Below are 22890 nucleotides of genomic sequence, written 5' to 3'. Positions count from 1 at the left end.
ATAAATGTCTATGCAGCCCTAGTCACAACCTGGCCCCGGCCCTGGCTGTATTTTATCAAACCTTTCACTAGTCAAATTTTAACCCTGGTTACTTAATAATTATAATCACCAGTATTTTTTTTTTTTTTTCTCATACCTAACTATTAGCATTGCTTATAGTTGAAAATAAAAAAATTCTAAAAATCTAAAAAAAAGGAACAAACTTTGAATATTTTTTTTTTTACCTAATTTTTTTTTATGTACCCTACTGTACAGAGGCTGCATTAGCATAAGTTAAGTGACTACTGTAAATCTCTATGTGGTTATTTCTTTTGTAGTTCTCGATGTGGTTCTTTTCTGTTTTGTTAAACTTTTGTACTAAAATACATGTTGTAATTTTTAAAGATTTTTTTTTAAATTTTTTGTTGCTTTTGTTTTCTTGTTACAAAAAAAAAAAGATTTTTTGATTATTTTTCTAAAGATTCAACGAGCTTCTTTGGTTGACAGTAGTAACTCAGTTACTGATATAAAGTTCTCTCCCAAGCACCTTGGACTTTTATTGGTATACTTTTTTTTTTATTATTGTTTTCAATACAAATATAGTTGTTTGTGGTATATTTTTTTTATTTACATGTTGAAATAAAAGATAATTTAATCCTCAAAAAGCTTGTCAGTGTATTGGAATGTAGTTTAGGTAATCATATTGAACAAGTCATGTTACAACTGGACTTCAGTCCAGACATACTCTGGTCCGGTCCAAGTGCTTTGGCTTTTTTTAAGTTTAAATTGTTAAATAGATAAAAGGATTTATTATATGCTGTTAGTTTTAATCTGTTATATACTCAAAAAATTGGTCAAAAAATCTTATGTCTTTCTTATTGAGCCCATAAATATTTTGAAGTGTGACCAGTCTGCAGCAACTTTGATAATAACTACAATTTCTCATTTACAGTATTTTTTTTTATTAATATAACTTTTTATTAGGCTATGTGTTATAAAGATGGTGTTGTTCGAATATATGAAGCTACAGATGTTATGAATCTTAGTCATTGGTCTGTTCAGGTTTGTTATGTATTTATTGTCACAATTTTTAAACTTAAATTACTTTGAACTAAACTTAAGTTAAACTTAAATAATTTTGTTAAACTTGGTTCTAACAGAATTCTGAGCAGAAATAAAAATATTGATTTTAGCACGTTATTACCTGCAAAATAACCAGTGCAAGTTCAATATCTTGGAATCCATCAAGGTATTTTTTACTTGTTCTGTATTTTTTAATTCATTTGTTCTATATTTTTACTCTTTTTATTTTAAAATAAACTTTTATGCAATATTAAATAATTTTAATTTTTTTCAACAGCGTTTAAGTTTAATTTTTATATATTTATACTTCCTTGTCAATTCAGTAGAAAAAACAAAAAATGATTACAAGATGTGTTTAATTTTACTAGTTTTAACATATGTTATAGGAATTATGAATATTCTAAAAACTGAAAGTTTAATTGTCCAATTCCATACAGTTCTTGAAATATTAGACTTTTAATTTTGCAAATTATGCAGACACTTTTGTTGTTAAAAAGCAATAGCTCTAAGACCTGGGGAGGAGATATGTAAAGACTACTTTCAATAACGAAGTTTAAGTTTTTACTTAAGAAAGTTAGATAAAGAAAATTCCAAAATTTAACATCAATGCTGAAATCATTATTAAACTGATTGATTGGAGTAGTGACTATAGGAACTTATTACTATGATCATTAGTAGTAACTATTAGGAGCCTAATTTAACTAATATAAGCCTTAGCCTACAAATTTCTTTGCCAACTTGGTAAAGAAGAACTTATTAAGTTCTTAGAAGCCTCAATAGATGTTTCAGAATTTTCTGTACATGAACAATCTATAGAAAGAATTGTGAAAGAGGTTGCAATAACTTCTAGCTTTTAGTTTTACAGACAAGAAAAGCAAGATGGATTTATAAAGCCAACAATTGCTCAATAATAGTTTACATAATCGATCTTTTACACAAACAAAAATCAATGATGTCATGTACTGAAACTCATAGGAATAAAACGCGCTTGAATAAATTTAAAAAAATCAAGTCTGTAGATTGTGGCTAACTAGTTGATCGACAACAAATCGGATAAGGCAAGCTTCAACTAAAATAAAAAAGTTAGTTTTTTTTTGGTATGCATATATTCTTTTGTTTTAATCAAAATACTTTAACCCAAACATTTTTTTTTTTTATCATTCTCTTTAATATGAACACAACATATCTTGGAGGTTTAAGTTCCCTTTAAACATTTTTTATTCAATGAGTTCTTGTTTCTATTGTATAATTAGTAAACTATTACAAATGCAACAATTTATGAATATTCAAATTTCTAATTGGATGTTGTTTTTTTTTTGTAGATTTCTAATTGGAATTGAATTTTTTAAAATATTTTGTTACATTACAGTTATATAATATATAGGTGCCTAATCAGGGGTATTTAAGATTTAGAAATTAATTTAACTTGTTTTATTTATATATATATATATATATATATATATATATATATATATATATATATATATATATATATATATATATATATATAAATATATAAAATTTGATACAAAAGTCTTACCATAAGACATAGAAACGAGGTCGGCAATTTTTTGCCAACCTCAAACACTTTAAGGTCGGCATTGCCGAATGCCAACCCTAGTTCCAAGGTTTGTGTATATATATATATATAAAAGAGGGGTGCATCGGCATCAGCCTGCTGATTCGTTGACCATTTACCCAATGTATCTGCTTTGGTCTTGGTAAAACAGCCGATGCTGAGTGTTTTAAAAACATTAGTTTCTATATTTTTGTTTTTCTGTATTATATGCAAAAATTATTACATAAGCAAAAATGCATGTATAATTATTATATAAGTATATCTGCAACCACTAAACCTTCAAATATTTTTTGAACAGATTTTTATCAGGATCTATCATGATATATCATGTATGTTTTCTGTATATACATATATATATATATATATATATACACACACACACACGCACACAGGTTGTTAACCAGGAATAAATTTTATACAGCATTTGACAAAGTTGAGAATTTGTCAAAATATTTTCTAATCCTTCTTCTCTCCCCAAATTTAAAATTTGTTTCAGGAATGTGTAGGGTCCTTTTCCTCTTCTACTCCCCTTCAGCGCTACATATATTATTTGGATAGCGCTAAAAAAAAAATTAAATTAAAAAAATACTGTCTGTAACATTTATTAGATGAAGATGAAGTCAATTCAAAATTAAATTGGCTTCACCAGGACACAGCAAATTAAACTATGATTTTCAAAGATATATTAAGTATTATATATTTTTATATTATTTTAATCAGTGTATATGAATTATTATTAAGAATTGTATATTTGATTTATTTTTAATTTAATATATCATTGCTTGTATTTAAAGAGTATTATTTTGAATATTTATATTATATATATATTTCTTTTTCACTGGTGGGCATTCGTGTAAATGGATTTCTTTTTTGATACACAAGCAAATCGAGAAAACAAATAAATCGATAATGCATTTCTCAAAAAAAAAACGTATTAAATTTTGATTGATGATCTTTATAGATTAACCATCATGTAATAATTTGTGTCATCAAAAGAAATTTTAAAGATTGAAAAGTAAAAAAGGTTTTAAAATAGTAGCTTGAAATAGTAACACAAGCTCGTAAGTTTCACTTTTTCATTTTTTTTCGTAAGTTTCACTATTTCACATTTATTGCGAGTTCAATTTTATAAATAAATTGCATAGCGAAATAAAGTTACAATTACAAAACTTCAGCAAAAACAACAAATGTCGTTTAATTATAAAATAATGTTTTTCGCAAGCCATTGCACAATATTGTTGCAACGAAGAACACCAATAATTATTTTTTTTTATTCATAGTCATAAAGTTTGGTAGATTTACTATTTCTATATTTATGAAGATTTAAATTCTTTTGAAGAAATAATGTTTAATTGAAAGATTTACTATTGCTATATTTAAACAAAAAGACTCCATACTATTTTTCAACATTACAATTTCACTTGATTTAATGTTGATTAACACATTTTTTTAATTTTATCAATTTTTAGAATGGCTTCACATTGTAAAAGTTTTTGACTGTTGTTTTTTTAACTTTATATTTTCACTTTTTAAATATATAATATATATTTTTGGGACTTAATTTTTTTTTTTTTTTTAAATTAATACTTTATTAAATTTTTTCTTTCTTTTTTTTTTCAATGTTGATCTTTTGCTCTAAAAAAAATTATAAAAATTACTCTTTTTTATCAATTTTTTTTTTCTTTTTTTACTTTTTTCATAACCTATATGATTGCTGTTGTGTGGAATTACAAGGATTTATATATATATTTTTTTAAAAATAGAGCACATGCTCCTATGTTAGCAGTCGGAAGTGATGATACAAGCCCAAATGCTGGTGGAAAAGTTGAGATACATGAGTATAACAATAATGCAAGGTTTCTATATATTAATGTTTCAATATTCATATAATATTTGATATTTTCACATTAGTTATAGTAGTTATAAATATTTACTATATAAGTAGTATATAATGTACTGATTCAAAATGTACTGATTCAAAATTTGATTTAAAAACTTTATTTTATATTTTTTAATATAAAAAATTTTGAAGCATAAAAATGTTCTTCAATAATAAGTATGTTGTTCAATAATAAGTATATTGTTCATTATCTATTGTTCATTATCTATTGTTCATTGAACACAATAAAGTTCAGCACCCATTAATTGTTAATTACTTAAAAACTACTCAGCAGATATAAGCTGTATAATTAGCAGATATAAGCTAATTAAATTATTTATTTCATTAAATTTTTACACTTTTTATCAGACCTTTTTTTAAATATTGTTATTTTGCAATTATTTTAGCAATTACTTGACATCATCTGCTGATTTTCGCTTTGTGTTACTTTTTTTATCTGAAGCTAGTTTATTGCTTTTTAATTCTTTCTTTAATTGACCAATAACTTTCAATAACTTGCTGTTCAGGATAATTTGGAGGATTTACTTCTTTAGGTGCAAATTCAAAGTCATTTTGTTCGTGCAATTTTAGAGACTTCTGGGAGTTGTGGATTGTAGCCAAACCAAGTAAAAACATTTTGGGCATATCATACTTTTGAATAAATGGCAAAAGGTGTTACTCTAAGCAATCTTTTATATACAAATCCACGTTCAAAGTTTTCCAAGTAATTTATGATATACTATTCAAACCACAGGATTGCCTTTAAATAAGAAATTTAAGACCAAGTTTCTCAGTTTTATTACTTGAATTTTTTAGCCACACCCACTATTTGACTATTAAAAATATTGGCAACTTGGCAATTGTGTCCTTTCTAGTCTTTTTTGTCTTTAATTATGCACTGGTTTTCTCAGTTAAAAAGTTGCCTTTATGAAGCAAATGATAGATTTTTCTATGATGAAGCAAATGATAGATAGATTTTTTTTTATATTTATCTTTATTTCCTTTTCTTTCTCCACTTTCAGCTTCTCTTTTATTAGATTGAGTCTGTTTATATTGCCACAAAACTCAACGAAGGACTGAGAAACACTGGTGAAACAATTTTAAAGTGTCAACTTATGACAATAAAAAAAGCTTTTTTCAATCTAATGTTTGTTTACTCATTTTAATCCGATAACAATCGCATTCAATGCCTATATATTATAGCACATTAAAAAAATATGTAATTAATGATTAAAAGGTGTTGAATTTTGTCATGTGAAACAAATAATTAAATGACTTTAAAAAGCTTTTTTGCATTATTGCTTTATCAAGAAAATGGATGAAAGTTGGAACTTTAATGAGTGTAACTGAAGCAGTACATGATGTTGCTTTTGCACCAAATATTGGCAGGTAATAAAAAGTTAAAATGCTGGGTTTTTTTTGTTTTGTTTTTTCAGTTTTGTTTGTTTATTGATTTGTAGAGTTTAGGTTTTTTATTTTGTGTTAGAACTCATCATCTGTTAGCAATTGCATCTAAAGATGTTTACATAATGTCCATCAAACCATCTAAGTAAGATTGTATTTAATTGGCTATGTTTTTTTGTGTGTTTCTTTATTTTGTATTCATAAATTATTTTATACTTTTATTAGAGAAAAAATGACACAATCAACAAGTGGAACACTGGTAGTTGATAAACCAGAGATCTCTCAAGTTGCTCTTCTTCACGATCACGAAGCACCGGTAAAGAATACTTTAAATTGCCATAATTTCCTAGTTAATCTTTTGAAACATCGATTACTTTTAGTCATACAAACTTTGTAATTTTGTAAATTGTGTAAGTTATAAAACTATACTATAACTCTGTGTTTGGAAAAATATTATTTGTAATATATATTGTTTATAATTTAAATAAGATTTGCTAACATTTTAATATATTGATAAAGCCATTGCCAAATATATTTTATATGCTGATTGTAATTTAGAAGTTGAGTATTAGTAATTAAGAAATTGAGTATAGTAATTTAGAAATTGAAATTAGTAAATGTTTAGTTAAATTTAAAATACACATTAAAATTATGTTTAATAAAAAATAGGAAAATAAAATATATTTAAATAAACCTTGTATAAATGTGTGTATATCTATATATTTTTGTATATATGTAGAGTTATATGTGTATATCTTTGCATATATATAGGGATGTATATATCTTTGCATATATATAGGGATGTTTTAGCTTGTTGGTTTTTCATTTAAAGTATTTAATTTCAACAACTGATTTTTATAAATTTTACTTATTTTTAATCATGCAACCTTATTTTTTTCTTCCCTGTCTATTAGGGTATCCCAAAAAAAAAAAAAAAATCTCTCAAGCTTTTCGTATTCTCAATAGTCCAAATAGGCTTAAAACAATTAAAAATGCATTTTTGTTTATTTAAAAGTGATTTATGTAAAATTCATTTAATAAAAAAATCATTTCTTAGTAAAAAAATACGTTATTTAGGAGCTCTCTTCAGAATATATGTTTCCCTTTAAAAAATTTAACATTTTTGAGTTGGTTTTTTTGTTAAGTTTTGTCAGCTTTATATTCTTGCTAACATCATTGTCAGCTAGGGGCAGTATAACTAACTGCTCTGTTAAGTACCATGTATGCCGTTGCATGCTGACAAGAAAAACTTTTCCTAGTTTAATGGCTAGGATTTTTGCAATCTTATATATAGTGCTCTACTGGGCCCTTTGGTTTTCTCTCCAGTGAGAGTTTCTATAAAATAAGAAATGTGTAACTCCAACATGTGTTGCCTGCAGATAAACCATGTAAAAGGGATGTTTAGAATAATTGTGAAAATGGAATGGCGCCAATAAATACTCCAGTATTGGAAGCAGTGTTATCACAACATATGGCAAAGAACTGATCGACAATTTTATAATACTCTAGAAGATTTTAGATTACATCTGACTGGTCAACTCCTTTTGAGCTTTCAGCTTTAACCACTCCAAGGAGGATATTATTTGTGTCATCAATATCTGGTAAAGTAATACTAACAGATATTCTTTCAACAGTGATATTCAAATTCTCCTCAACTTCTTTGATCATTTTGCTGTCGAAGTGCAGGACAATTCTTTTTCCCTTTAAAGTTTCCATTATCTTAAATATATATATATATATATATATATATATATATATATATATATATATATATATATATATATATATATATGTGTGTGTGTGTGTGTGTGTATATATATATATATATATATATATATATATATATATATATATATATATATATATATATATATGTATATATATATATATATATATATATATATATATATATATATATATACATATATATATATATATATATGTATATATATTATCTGGTCTCCTAATAATCAAAATAACTTTATAACTTACGTAATTAAATCTTTATCTATCATAGCTTTTTTTTTATATACTAATAACTCTTACCTAGATCTTCAATCTTCTTGAATTTCTTTTGATGAAAAGAGCTTTTGGAAGCGGGAATATTTTCAAGATTTACACCTGATTTATTGCATATTGCTGCAATGATCATGGTTTGAAGTCAGATTCTAACCCTATAACGAGCAGATGCTACAGGCATACAATCCACCAGATCATCAGGACTAATAATTATCATTATCTAAATAATAAAAATTAATGATATTTCTGATCCAATTGAATTTTAATTTAGTTTAATGTAAATTTAACCAAGTTTTTATTTTATAACCATTTGTTTGCCTTGGCTTTTATGTTGAATAAGAATATTGAATTAATTCATCAACAGAACCTTCATCTGTAAAAAATACATCTTCTGAGTCTAATGCAGAGGAACCAGCATCAGAATCTAAAAAAACCTCACTTAGAGCCAGGTTTTTCTTTATTTATTCTTTCTCCAATTCTGCATTTTATATATTATTTATTCTCCACTGCCAAGCCTGTCTGTTTTTAACAGATATTTTAAATTCTGTCTGCCTCTGTTGTAATATACATTTTCCTATCCTCTTTCTGGTCTTAAAATAACTGAATATCCTCTCTAACGAGTATATTGCTGAGCCTAACTCTAAATTACACTTTTTTTTGCGTAATATCAGCAAAAATCTATTAATATCAGAATTTTAGTGCTTATTTGTTGCATAAAAATCATTAAATAAAGTTATCGTGTTTTTGTGTTTTTGCAAAGCAAAAATATTTATGTATCAGAAGTTTATGCATGTTTGTGAGCCTCATAAAATTTGGCATAAGCATACCCAAACCTGTTTCAAAATAAATATGTTTATAAAAACACGCATCAGGCTAATAATATTCAACTAAAATAAATAATAATAATATAATAAATAAGTTTAATAATAAATAAATAAAAAGATGAGAAAAATTTCCTTACTAACTAATCCCAAATTGACAAAATTTTTTTCAAAAAATTCAATTTTTTCAAGTTTTACAGAAAGCACTTTTTGACAACTGATTTTTTTTTCCCATTGATTTTTAACTTCAAAGGACTTGAAGAGAATGGGAAAAACTTGAGAAGTATCCTGCGGACAAAAAAGGTTTTTATCTAGGACAACCTACTGTTTATATACCATATTTAAAATCTGTAAATAATCTGTAATTTATATCGAATTTGTATAACCCTGGCAAGCACACAGGCATAAAAAAAAATTTTATTTTTTTTATTTCCAAATGAATTTAAATTATCAAAGTAAGTATAAAGTAAATTTTTCAGTTTTAATATTATTTAGGGTAGAAATATCAGCGGTCAGCCATGCTGAAGTAGTGTGCCTTTAGTTTTGTTTTAAATCCACTATAAATAGATTCAACCAATAATATTTTTACTTAATATATCTTATTTGTATGAAATATATTTTGAGACAGCCCTATTGGTTAATTTTATTTATGGCGTTATTTATAGTGGATTTAAAACAAAACGTCAAACTATAATAACATGGCTGACCACTGGTATTTCTACTATATATCAATTTTTTATAATTTTCAACTCTGAATCTGAAATTTGCTCTGTTTCTGATTCCTGGACAATAAGTTATTAAAAAGCAATTAATTAAAGATTAGCTTTTCTCATTCACTTTACACTTCTTTTTTTTTTTTTTCTTTTTTTTCCCCCTTCTTTTTTTTCTGTTCACTTACCTTTTTTTATACATTTAGTTTTAATTTCTTTAAATTTTTCACAAGAAAGAGGTAATAAGGTTATGCATGCTTGCTTCAGTTTATTATAGAACCAAGAGCCAAAAAGGACCAGGGATGGCCAAATAGCAGCTCTTAGAACGTCATTGTGGCTCTTTTCAAGTTTTATTGATTAACTAAAAATAAAAAATTAAATTATACATAGCAGGAAGACATACTATTGACTGAAAAGTGGATTTATAATTGAATTTATAAATAGCAAAAGGTGACAATAATGCACTTCACAATAAAAGTAACAAAAGAAAAATTGAAGATGACACATTATTTCATGGTGGTTGGACAGAAAAATATGGATATATTAAAAAAAAAAAAAAATCTGTGTTTAATTTGCAATATCGAACTTGCTCATAATAAGACATGTAATGTTAAACATCGTTATGAAACAAAACATATGTGTTTTTCTGAAGAATACTCATTAAGTTCATGTCATAGAAAAAATAAAATCGAGTTGCCTAAAACAATATTTAAAATCAACAAATGGATATTTCATCTTCCAGCAAAGAATCAAATATTACAACGGAAGCAAGTTCTATTATAGCTTGGAATATTGCAAGTAAACATCCTTACACAGATGAGATCACATTGTAAAACAAAATCTTTTAAATGTGATCTCAGATGTGATATAAGAACCTAATAATAGCAGAATTTAAAGGTTAATTTCAAATATTTTTGTTTCACAACATACAACTGAAAGAAGAATATCTGAGATCAGCTTCAAAGTTGAACAGCATTTGTTAAATGACTTAAAAAATTTTGAAGCATGCAGTTTAGCATTGGATAAATTAACAAATATTCAAGATAAACCTCAAATGGCAGTATTTGTTAGATATGTAACATCAGATGTACTTGAGAAAGAAGTGTTGCTAGATTTAGTAGAGCTAAAGACACACCTCGTGGAATTGATTTAAAAGAAGCCCTTGACACTGTTCTGGTGAAAGCCAATGCAATGATTGGAAAACATGTTGGGCTTATTGGTTTACTACAAAGTAATCATACATATCCAGAGTTTATCCCAGTTCATTGTATGATTCATTGAGACCATTTAGCAGCAAAGCATTTTAATTTTCCAATTGTTTTTGAATCATTTTTGGAGATTGTAAATTATACTCGATCTAACGCAAAAAATCACTGACAGTTTAAAATTTTCATTAGTGAATTGGATCTTGCTGACAAACCAAATGACTTGTTGTTTTACTGTGCTGTAAGGTGGCTTTCAGTTAGTGGCGTTCTTTATAGGCTTGTAGAACTATTAGAACCAATTAAACCTTTTTTGCTTGAAAAGCAAAAGACATTTGAAATCTTTGATGATGTGAATTTTTTGCAAGATCTTTTATTTTTTGCGAGATCTTTTATTTTTAACTGATGTAGTGCAACATTTACAAAATCTGAATTAGTCACTTCAGGGAAAAAATGTATATATATCTGATCTTGTTCAGACTATATTTAGTTTTCAAAAAAAATTGCTCTATTTCAGAAAGATCTTACCTTAAAAACTTTTTATCGTTTTTCTTAAATGAAAAATGTGATTTATAATCCTAATCCTACAATTCAGTATGATGATCATAATCCTATGATTCAGTACGATAATCATAAGATTGAATCATAACGGGCAAAACTACAGAATTTATTCGAAGACTTTCAAAACAGGTTTAAAGATTTGCATGCTCTTAAATCATCATTAGCATTTTTAGTAAAACCTTTTTTAATTGATATTATTAGTGATGGTTGTCTAATTTCAGGAAAGAAACATATCAATTTGAAATGGAGTTGTTAGATCTCCAAGAAGATCAAAATCTTCAAATGCTGCATAAAACACTTTATTGAATTTTTGGAAAATAATTTCTGAAGTTAAGTTTCCTTTACTAAAAAGGATTAGTATAAAACTCATTTCAATTTTTGGTTCAACATATACATGTTTATCTTTATTTTCATCTATGATTTTTGTTAAATCAAATTATCATGCCAATTCAACTAGTGAACATTGGTTAGAATTGCTTAGAATATCAACTACAAGCTTGAAACCAAATTTTAAAAAACTTACCAGTAGTGTTCAAAATCTTAGTGCCTAATAAATCTATAGTAAATTATGCAAGTTATTATGCAAGAAGAATTTTCTAATGGTCTTTTACAAAATAATTGATGTTATAAAAAGAGTTCTTTTGCTATGTCTAATTTTTTGCTTAATGATGAAAATTTATTTTTTAATTGTAAAATCAAAGTAATTTGAACTTAATTGAAGTTCATTGAAAATAATTTTTTATTTTGTAGTGATTTATTTATTTGGTATTTGTGCGGTTTTTAGTAGCTTATGCTATTAAGTGGTTATAATTCAGTTCGAATAAAAGCAAATTTAATTCAAATACATTAAAATAATTTTTTTTAAGAAACCTTTTTATCTTTAGATTTCTATATCTTGCTCCAAATTATTTTTATTAGAAAATTTATGGTTGTTGTAATAGTGTTAATTTAAAAAAAATTTATGATCTGGAGATGCTTTCTCTAATTTTTTCTATATATGGTTTTCTAGCGTGAATAAAAAGGAATCAGATTTTATGTAGCCATGTTTACATTTAAAGAATTTTAACTTTCTTTATCGTAACAAAAACTAAATACTAAACACACATATTGTGTTCTTAAGTTTATTTATAAAAGCATTTCCATTTTAAAAAAAATCTAAATATTGTCGTATAAAAAATCTAAATTTACATTCACCAACTATTTTTTTCAAAAATGAAGTTGGCATAGCAACATATTTATTGCGGCTCTTGTCAAAATTCTGATCTAGACCATCAGAAAAACAAGTAAAAAATCTAGATTGTCTGGGAGTAACAGGCAGAATTAAATATTGCATTTTGGTTTTTTTTGTACATATTATTTAAAGTGAATATATCTTAGGGCTTTTAATGGGTCCGGTCTAGACCCAGACTTTTTTTTTTTTTTTTTTAAACATCTTCGCTTCCAACAAGGCTGCAAGCAGCCACTAATTAAAGTTGGAAGTTACTGTAAGAGAAAAGATGAAGATTGTAGAGCAAGATAACGATTGACGGACGACTTAAAAGATTGCAAATTATATGAATCAGGAAAGCAAGATGAAGGAAGCGAATTCCAAAGAACTGATGTTCGAGGAAAAAAACTAGACGAATAAGCGCTTTTGGAGCACTTAGGAACAGTCACAGAAAAAGGATGACACTTAATTGAATGACGAGTAACACGAGAATGAATTTTAGTAGATGGCACAAGAGACGCTAGCTCTTTAGAGCAGTGCCCATTATAGTATTTGTAGAAAAGAGAAAGAGAAGCAACATTACGACGATGTGATAATGGTTGGAGGTTGGCTGCAAGAGCAGGTCCAACTATGTTTACAATGCGTTTTTGCACCTTGTCTAAAAGAGAAAGGGCATCATTAGAAGATCCGCCCCAGATATGGCAACAGTATTCCATACAAGGCCGGATTTGAGATTTATAGAGATAGAGAATAGAATCCGAAGTAAGAAAGTGACGAGCTCGATAAAGAGATGCAACCTTAGCAGATGCTAATTTTGCAACTGTTTTGATATATGGTTTCCAAGAAAGATTGGAAGTAAGAGTTAATCCTAGAAGATGAAGAGTAGGTGACTCATCGAGTACATCACCGTTCATAAATATAGGAAGATCTAAATTATTGCGATAACGATTGGCTGAAAAAAATTGAGTTTTATCTGAATTAAAGTTCACCAGCCACTGTGAGCCCCATGCTGTAGCAGAAGTGAGATCCTTTTCAAGTTCAAATGCCCCCTCCAAGCAATCAGAGGGTGATGGTTTCTTATCACGACAAGAATAAATGGTAGTATCATCAGCAAACAATGCCACCTTAGATGTGAGAATATCTGGAAGATCGTTAATGTAAATTAAAAAGAGTATAGGGCCAAGGATAGAACCTTGAGGAACCCCTGAAGTTACAGAATAAGAAGAAGAGTGTTGTGCATCGAGGACAACTTTTATGCTACGATTGGAAAGGAAGGATTCAATGATCTTAAAGATGTTGCCGGATACACCATAAGAAGAAAGCTTATGGAGAAGACCAGCATGCCAAACTTTATCAAAAGCTTTTGAAATGTCAAGAGCGATGGCCTTAACCTCTCCACCTTCATCTAATGCACGATAAAACCTGTCAGTTATTACTGTTAGCAAATCAGCTGTAGAACGAGAAGATCGAAATCCATATTGATGGTCAGAAAGTAAGTTATTAGATTCAAGATGAGAAATTAAGTGTTTGTTAATTAAAGATTCAAAAACCTTGCTTATGATAGGAAGAAGACTTATGGGACGGTAGTTAGACGAATCAGATCGCTCCCCAGAATTTTTGAAGATAGGGATAACAGATGCGGCTTTCCAGCAGGCTGGAAAACAAGACTCTGATAAGCACTTGTTGAATAGTTTTGAGAGTATAGACGACAGCTCCGGAGAACACTTCTGCAAAACAATAACAGGTATGTTGTCCGGGCCACAAGCTGTAGAAGAATCTAGGCAGGAAATCACCTTAGATACAGATGCTGGAGTGATATGAATGTCAAGCAAAGGATCAACCTGTTTGTTGGCAATATCAGGTAGAACGCAATTAGTGGAATCAAGAGATGATATTGATGAAAAGTTTTTAGCAAACAATTCAGCTTTGTTTTTAGGTGAGGTGACAAAGTCTGAACCATACAAGAGAGGTGGAATTATAGATTTGCCCTTATTATTGATATTATTAAAGATTCTCCAGAAGTCACGAGAGCCTAATTTTTGAGATGAGATACGAGATTTCATGACCTGAGAATAGCGGGTTTTGGCGTTAGACAAAACCTTTTTACAGTTGTTTCTAGCAGTAATAAACAGACGTCTGTTTTCTGGAGAATTGTTTTGCTGATAAATATGGAAGTAACGGTTTCGATTGGCAATCGCAGCAGCACAGTGTGAGGAAAACCATGGAGGAGAGTGAGGCTTGACCTGGAATCGTCGAGAGGGAATAAAAGATTCCATGCCAGCCTGAATCCACGAAGTTATGTAAGAAGCACATTTGTCGACAGGAAGTTGAAAGATTTCTACCCAAGGGCCATCACGAAGAAAATCACGGAAAGAATCCCAGTCAGCTTTACTGTAGTTGAAAGAGGTTCGGTAATAGGGGGATTCAGGTGATGAAGGAAAATGAGATATTAGTTTTAGAGAGATCAAACTGTGATCAGAAGAACCTAAGGGTGAATGCGGAGAAACTGAGCACTGACTAGGATCAGAAACAAGACATAAGTCGAGTAGAGAAGGTAAATGATTAGGGTTGTCAGGAAAGCGAGTTGGAAAGTTGACTATTTGAGTTAGGGATTGAGAAAGGCAAAAGTTGTGGGCTTTAATGCCTGCAGAGTCACTGATACTAGAGCCAAGCCATTCAGAGTGGTGAGCATTAAAGTCACCGACAACAACTATATTAGCTGATGGATAAAGAGAGAGGGCTTGGTCAATATGATCAGAAATAACATCAAAAAGAGTGCAGTCTTGAGATGAAGGAGAGCGATATAGAACAAAGAGAAAGGCAATAGAGTGAAGTGGTGCTAAACGAAAGCACATGAAAGAATAGTCTGTGGATTCAAACCTAGTTTCACGACAAACAGGTGAATTCTTACGAATGTAAATGCCCAGGCCAAGCATGTGACTATTGGAGTCTTTACGAATCAGAGGAAGATAACCATCAACACTAAGATCACAAGATGAGACAGCCGAACTCAAATTAGTCTCACAAAGAGCAAGTAGGTCTGGTGAACTTTGCAAGAGATAAGACTCAACAGAAGAAAAGTTACTTCGAAGACCACGAATATTAGTGAATGATAGGTTTAGAGAACTTGGTGATGATGATGGTTTTTTGTGTTTTATAGTTTTTGGTACTTTATTCATTTTTAAATTAGATTGAAGAACTTGACTCAAAGCATAGATAGTACTCAGAACACCGTTTAATAGCCCAAGCAATTGCCTCATTACTACTAATAAACCCTAAGCCGTAACAAAGGGCTCCAAATGTGGCCTCCGCAATGCACACCAAAAGTACAAACAGGGACACCATCCATGCGCAACATGGCACTGTTAATACTTTGATATTTTTCAGCTGTTGATGGAATCAGCCTCTCTGAGAGCTACCACAGAGTTCGGGAAACCTGACTACCAGCCGGCCTCAGAACCATAAAACTGAGTTTTAGAGCTGTACCCTCATTAGGAGATAATAGAATGAGTTGCGTAGTCATAAAAACAGTGACACAAGCAAACCCATGCATTGAGTCAAGAAGATCCAGCATTCAACATCCTAAACTGGAAACAATGTATTAAAAATACATCTGCGCCAGCCTAATAGATGAAGAAGGGGTGCGAGGCTGGTCAACAGATAGAATCTGTTTACCCCTTAAGTCTTTGCCTAGGAGGCCTTCTACAAGACAGTAGCCGGGTGCATTTAACATCAGCCCAAGATGAGTATTTTTATCGAGACACCATCTCTAGCCTTTACTCAACCAAGAGCCCCAAGGCAGGGGGTGTTTTAAATCGGAGTTGGCATCTCCTAGCCTTTGCCTAAAAAGGCGTATCCTACAAGGCAGCAGGACATGGATATTTTAAGTATGAAGAGCTAACTAAAGATGTTACCCAAAAAACTTTAGATTTTAGTATAAATGTTTTGAAAAAAATTTGATTCAAGTATAAGTGTATTTTTTTTAATAGAAAAGAATTGGCTCAACCTACACAAACCTGTATATTCCTTTGTTAAAAAAAAGTGTTTAAATATGCAAGTTGCAAATAAATATTGATATTGATAGATTTTTGAACACATACAAGTTAAATTACCTCATCCCTAAACTCTAAAAGATTTTAAAACTAAATTTGCTTTAATGTAAATATACTCAAGATACCCAACAAGTGAAATGCATTAAATCAACTATTGCGCCACACTTAACACTCATGCCCTCTTTTATATAAAGAAAAAAAAAAAATTTACCATTAAAAGCTTGTAATTAAAGTCGAACTACCCAGAAATACCCAGAAAAGACAAGGTTTTAAATTTTCTTTCATATCAATTAAAAAAAAGACTTGACTAAATCTCTTTTGAATCAGGTCTGGGTCTTGTTATTTATTATCCAAAACCTGCTAGACCCATTAACCAAATGAGTCATGTGTGGGTTCTATAATATTCAGACCTGTTATCCCCAAACCTGACCAAAGTTTGTTCAGAACATAACATTCAAGATAAAATTAATTTTCTTATTAAGATTTTTACTGAAAATCGACATTCCTTTAAACAGTATTCAGATATTGCTAAAAATTATAAATACTCCACAAATCCATCTTGCTCTCAAAAAACTGATACCAAAAATTCTTGTTATTTTACCATGGGTCCCAAAATTAAGTCTTGTTCTTAGAAAAGAATTTTGTAAAGTCGGCGTTAAAACAGTCTTCTGTTCTGGTAAATAAATAAAAAATAAATTGGTTGATATACTTTGCCGAATTAAGTCTAAACTGCCTACAAATAGTCATCCAGGAGTGTACCAACTTAATGTGGTACATGTTATATTGGGGAAACAAGAAAAAAGATTTTCACACGAATTCAAGAATATAAAAATGTTACAAAAGCCAACTGGGAAACATCTGGAATAGTAGAACATTCACAACATTGTAATAGTAAAATAAACTGGGAGAACCCTAAAAAGCTTTCTTTTATTGCAAACAATAACACAAGAAAAATTTGTGAGGCTATTGGAATACAATGTATACAATGTTCAAAACCTAAATAAAAAGGTTTTAAATTGTGACAATGGTAATTTGGTGATAACTCACCATTGGAAACCATTTTTTTAAAAATTAAAAAATTTTGAATGTCTGATGTTGCAATGGCATCAAAATATTACTTAAAAAAATAAATAACTAGTACGATACTGTATATAATGTTTTAATGCTTATATTATTGTTACACATACTATTAAAGGTTCACTTAAATTTAATGTATTATATATATATATATATATATATATATATATATATATATATATATATATATATATATATATATATATATATATATATACTATAGCATATTTATGTGAGCACTTGCTCATTTTTTTTTGCTTATCTAATTCAGTATGCCTTTTTAGAAAAAGAAGAAAACAAAGAATAATAAATGAAAAGATTACTGCCCCATCCCAAACCCTCAGTCGATGTAGCAGCACTCCACTGCGAGTCAGGCTATTTTTCAGTGGATGTATGTACTGAAGCCCTCGGCAGCAGGCTAATTTAATATGACATCACACTGCTCACCTAAATCAGCTGTATAAGATATATACATATATATATGTGTGTGTGTATATATATATATATATATATATATATATATATATATATATATATATATATATATATATATATATATATGTGTGTGTGTGTGTATATGTATATATACATACGCATACATATATATATACATACAAATATACATACACAGAGAGGACAGAGTTTCATATAAGTTTTTTGATGTTCTTATAGGTTTGGCGTGTTGAGTGGAATCTTACTGGAACTATTCTCTCATCAACAGGAGATGATGGTCGAGTAAGAATATGGAAAGGTCAAATTTTTTTATTAAATTTTTAATGCTGATGTAGTTAGCAAAAATGTTTAATAAGCTATATATATATATATATATATATATATATATATATATATATATATATATATATATATATATATATATATATATCTTTGCATAGAAGTCGTGAGAGCCTTTTATGGTTAAAAAAAATGTCTCTTTCAATCCTTTTTTTTAATATTTAAGCAACCATCAACATTTCTGTGACATTTGAATGTTGCTTAAACATTAAAACAATTGTATAAATGCGCAAGTACATTAAGTTTAATCGTTATTTAAAAAACTGCAATAAATATGAATTTTTTAATTAATGTTTTTTTTATCATTTTACACTTTTTAACATTTACTTTTTATTCATTTTATTTTTGTTTCATAAAGTAAAACAAGGTAAAATGAAACAGCAGGTAGAATGAAATAGTTATAACAATGTTTATTCTTTTGCTCTTAATTAACAATTGGATAATCTTTTTGCAAATTTTAAATCATGTTGTAGAGAATACTTTTCTGAGTTTATTTTTGATGAAAAATAATTTGTTATAAGTTTTTAAGTTTTCGTATGCGTAATAAGATTTGTTTTATTATATTGAAAAACTTAAGTAGTTAAATATGATATCATTGAACTTAAAAAGTTTCTTGGTATATTTTTTTATGCTGATCAAAAATTTTTTTTCAAAATTAAATTTGCTATTTAGGAAAAAAAGTTACGAGTAAAAAATAGAAAAGGAGAATTGTGGGGTTGATTGAAATACGCTAATAATATGTGAAGCAATAGCTCACTTCTTAAATATTTTTTTTTAATAAATCTCAAGTGACCAATAAATCTCCAACTATAAATTTTTTGTATTGAAAAAAAATTTTCAATGAATTTTTTCTGAATTTAAATGAATGACTTTTACTGACTGCTTTTATTAAATGATATATTTTTATAAATTTCTGCAACCAACCTTTAATGTTGTAGTAACTCCGGCTATTCAATAGGAAATTCAAAAAAAGGTTGAAAAACAACTGCAATCAGCCTAATCACTTGCAGCAGCTTTGCAACAAATGTTTCGTATCTGACACGTTGACACACAAAAAAAAGAAAAATGTAAATGTGCCAAATACTTGAAAGGTTAAGAGATCTTGAAAATAAAAAAGCAGCAAATCAAGCTAAAAATCAACGTAAGCTTAGCTCAAATGGCAATTAGAAAATAAACCAAGCAACAAGCCCAACGAAAATATTAGCTTAAAACCAATTTATGTGTAAAAAGTGCCTATAAGTTTTAAGCGAAGCTTCAGCAAGTCAAAATATGGAATGGTACCAGTGTGAAAATTCAAATTGCAAGGTTTGGCTATGTCAAACATGCATACCAAAGCGATACGTAAAAGGCGCTGAATTTTATTGCACCAAAAAGTGGCGCACGACTGAAAACTTAACTCAATCTCTAGTAACTCTAAACTACTCAACATCACAAGAATAAAAAAGTTAATTTTATTTGATTGATTTTTCAATTGCTATTATTGATTGTTTTTTTAATTGTTCTTTTTAATTACTTTTTATTTTTTTAATCTTGTTTAAATTACACTTACATGTATATTACACTTACATGTATATTTGCGTATTTTATTCTCCTCGAATGTCAGTGTAGAATAGAACAAATTTTTTTTATTCATATAAAGTTTCACAAGTCTTTAAAAAATCATTTGATTTTTATATATTTAAATACAGCTCAATATTCTCTTCAACTTACAACAACAATAAAATTAAATATCTTTTTTCCGTAAAAAGTATATAATTAAAATCATTAACTATTCCATTTGACCCCATTTTACATCGTCTAACTTAATTAAGTAGAACATGCAATGAGTGTACATACATAATACATGTACAGACTAAGCAGGTAGAGCAAGAAAGGAGTGTCACTACATCGGCTGACAAATAGGTAGAACATACAAGGTGTGTACATTCATCGACTGACAAATAGATAGAACGTGCTAGAAGTGCTGCTACATTGACTGACAAATACCTAAACATTCCAAGAGTGCTGCTACATCGACAGAGGGTTTGGTTTGGGCAAGCAATCTATCAATTTAAAAAAAATTTTAAGTTTTTTAATTTTTTTCTGGTCTGGTTTATAAGCGTTCCCTTTAAAACGATAGTTTATGAAAGACTTTTCGACCATCATGCAAGAGTATATAAACATATATATATATATATATATATATATATATATATATATATATATATATATATATATATATATATATATATATATATATATATATATAAAGAGAGAGAGCTTATTAAATATTTTCCATATATGTTCCAAATAATTGCTTTTAAAGTAGTTTTTACAATAAAAAAGTTATTAATTTATAACCATTTTACTGAATATCCACTTAAATTCTATGGATATTTTACAAGGCTAGGGTTAAATATTTAAGTAACCTTAAGAAAATGTAAAATTTTAAGGCTTTAATAGTGAAAATCAATGATTGATTCATTGATTTTCATTATTGATCATGAAAATCAATGATCATTCATCAACAATTTTAAAGAGTAAATAAATACCCCTCTGAATAATTTTATTTATTAATCTATAAGGTTGTCTAAACCAAAATTATTTTTAGATATTTATGTAACTATGTAACAAAATTTGTGTCAATTTAAAAAAAAACTTCATGCAAATAAATTAAACTTCATTGCAAAGAATTTTAATAAATAAGGACCTAAGTTTATTTGACTTTTTTTCAAGAGTAAAAACAACTAATAATAGTTAACCCTGGTATTGTAATATCTTTGTTTTAACTTGAAGTTCTGTAAATTGTGATCAATTTACATAAGTTGTTTACATATTTAAATAAATTTTTCACAATTCAAACTAATTGAAACAAGAAAAACTTTCACCTCATTTTTTCACCTGATATTAACAAAAAGAACTTTCCCCTCATTATATGTACAACAATTTAAACAAGACTATTTAGTAAAGACCTTTAAAAATATTTAGTAAATTTTTGTATATTTATAACCAAACTAAATTTATTTAATTTTTTGTATTAGGGATGCATTTTTATCATATTCGAAATTATATATTAATTATTTTTATTTTAGCAAATTATTTAGGAAACTGGACCTGTCTAGCAGATATGCAAGGTGATAACGGAAACTCTTCAAAAAAGACTGCCCATATTCCCATAAAAAAGCATCCAATTTCAATCGACTTTAATTCAATACAAAGTACCAAAGGTACATACTGAAACACTGGGAATAAAGTAATTTATTTACGAAGTTTTTGGTGTTTTTACTTCAGCAAAACTATTACTAATTAAAAATAAGAAGAAAAAAATCTGGAAAACGTTTCTGTAAATTTATATACCTGACTCGCTTATTAACTGTGTATATAAATATAATTGTCATTTTTTTTTTTTTTTAAATTAGTAATATAAAAAACGACGTGAAATTTGTTGTGAAGAAATTCTGATTAGATCAGTTAGATTGTGTAAATTTATAAAAACTGTTCTGCTCAAAAATTATTTTTTCAATCTTATTGTCATATGAAGGTATATGGCGGTATAATAAGGTATATTGAGGTGTTTATTTTATTAAGATTTTCTAATATGTATATATATTTTTTTCACTTTCCCTATTTCCCAATATTGTCAAGGAATCTACTCATTTCTTTAAGAATTTTAATTGTAATTCTCTTAACCCCAGTCTCCGAAACACAAAGGTCTCTGCGAGGAAAACACGTTGAGCGCGGAGTAGGGTGAATTTAAACTTTGTTTTAATGATTGTAAACTAAGTGTTCTACTACTAATTTTCTACCGCATAAGTTAACTTTTTAAATTGTTAAACTTTTTCTACATCTTGCTAATTAAAAAAATTATTTATAATTTTAATAAATCGTGTTCTTTTTTTATCTGTCAAACTTGTTATTCTTGGTATTTTCTAATATCTCTATTTTTCTACCCAATGATATTTTTAATGCTTTTAATCAAATTATTTTGTTTATCTCATGACGAGTTTGCTATATTTGGTGCCAATTTTCATCGGAGTTTGATGAATTCTATAAAATAAGACGTTTAGTGCTGCAACTTTTCAAGTTCTAATACTTTTCAAGAAGCAATAAAAACTACTGCGTTTAACTTTTTTTTAGCTTTTCTTATCGCTTAAAAAATATATATTTGGGTTCCTAATTGCAATAGTTCGTCGAGTTAAACAGCAAGCCAGGTGGTGGACAAAGTCTCAAAAAATTATTATATTCAAAACCATAAATAAAACATATTAGTAATACTCTCATTTACTATTTTAAAAACTGCTACGAGTATAATAGTATCTTTTAAAACCACAAAAATCATCTATAATGGGGGAAAAAAAGATTTTTTTAAATAGAGTGGAATTTTTTTTTTTTATGCATAGCTATAGTAAAAAAAAATTTGAAAATTTTATGAGCTTACGGAATTAATTTTGTACAAAAAGTGTCACAAAATTTAGGGAGCCTACGAGAACCTATATTCAGGGCCGGTGCGAGAAGGTGTTTCCGTGTGGGGGGGGGGGGGATGCCA

General features: G+C 28.2%; 1 protein-coding gene across 1 annotated transcript in view; it reads left to right on the top strand.

Moving 5' to 3' along the window:
• The window catches only part of LOC100206230 (nucleoporin SEH1), a 31679-nt gene extending 9861 nt beyond the window's left edge, over positions 1-21818 (top strand). Inside the window, exons 5-13 of the mRNA XM_065820625.1 lie at positions 461-541; positions 964-1041; positions 1173-1228; positions 4405-4497; positions 5832-5909; positions 6007-6069; positions 6150-6240; positions 18246-18324; positions 21437-21818. Of these exons, the coding sequence (XP_065676697.1) occupies positions 461-541; positions 964-1041; positions 1173-1228; positions 4405-4497; positions 5832-5909; positions 6007-6069; positions 6150-6240; positions 18246-18324; positions 21437-21582 (765 nt within the window). The 3' untranslated portion in view covers positions 21583-21818. The remainder of the gene's footprint in view (positions 1-460; positions 542-963; positions 1042-1172; positions 1229-4404; positions 4498-5831; positions 5910-6006; positions 6070-6149; positions 6241-18245; positions 18325-21436) is intronic.
• Positions 21819-22890: the final 1072 nt, after the last annotated feature.

The sequence above is a fragment of the Hydra vulgaris genome, chromosome 15, assembly GCF_038396675.1.
Source record: "Hydra vulgaris chromosome 15, alternate assembly HydraT2T_AEP".
In the NCBI taxonomy this organism is placed as follows: domain Eukaryota; kingdom Metazoa; phylum Cnidaria; class Hydrozoa; order Anthoathecata; family Hydridae; genus Hydra; species Hydra vulgaris.
Note: the sequence above shows the minus strand (reverse complement) of the source record. Positions and strands in the feature narration are given on the sequence as shown.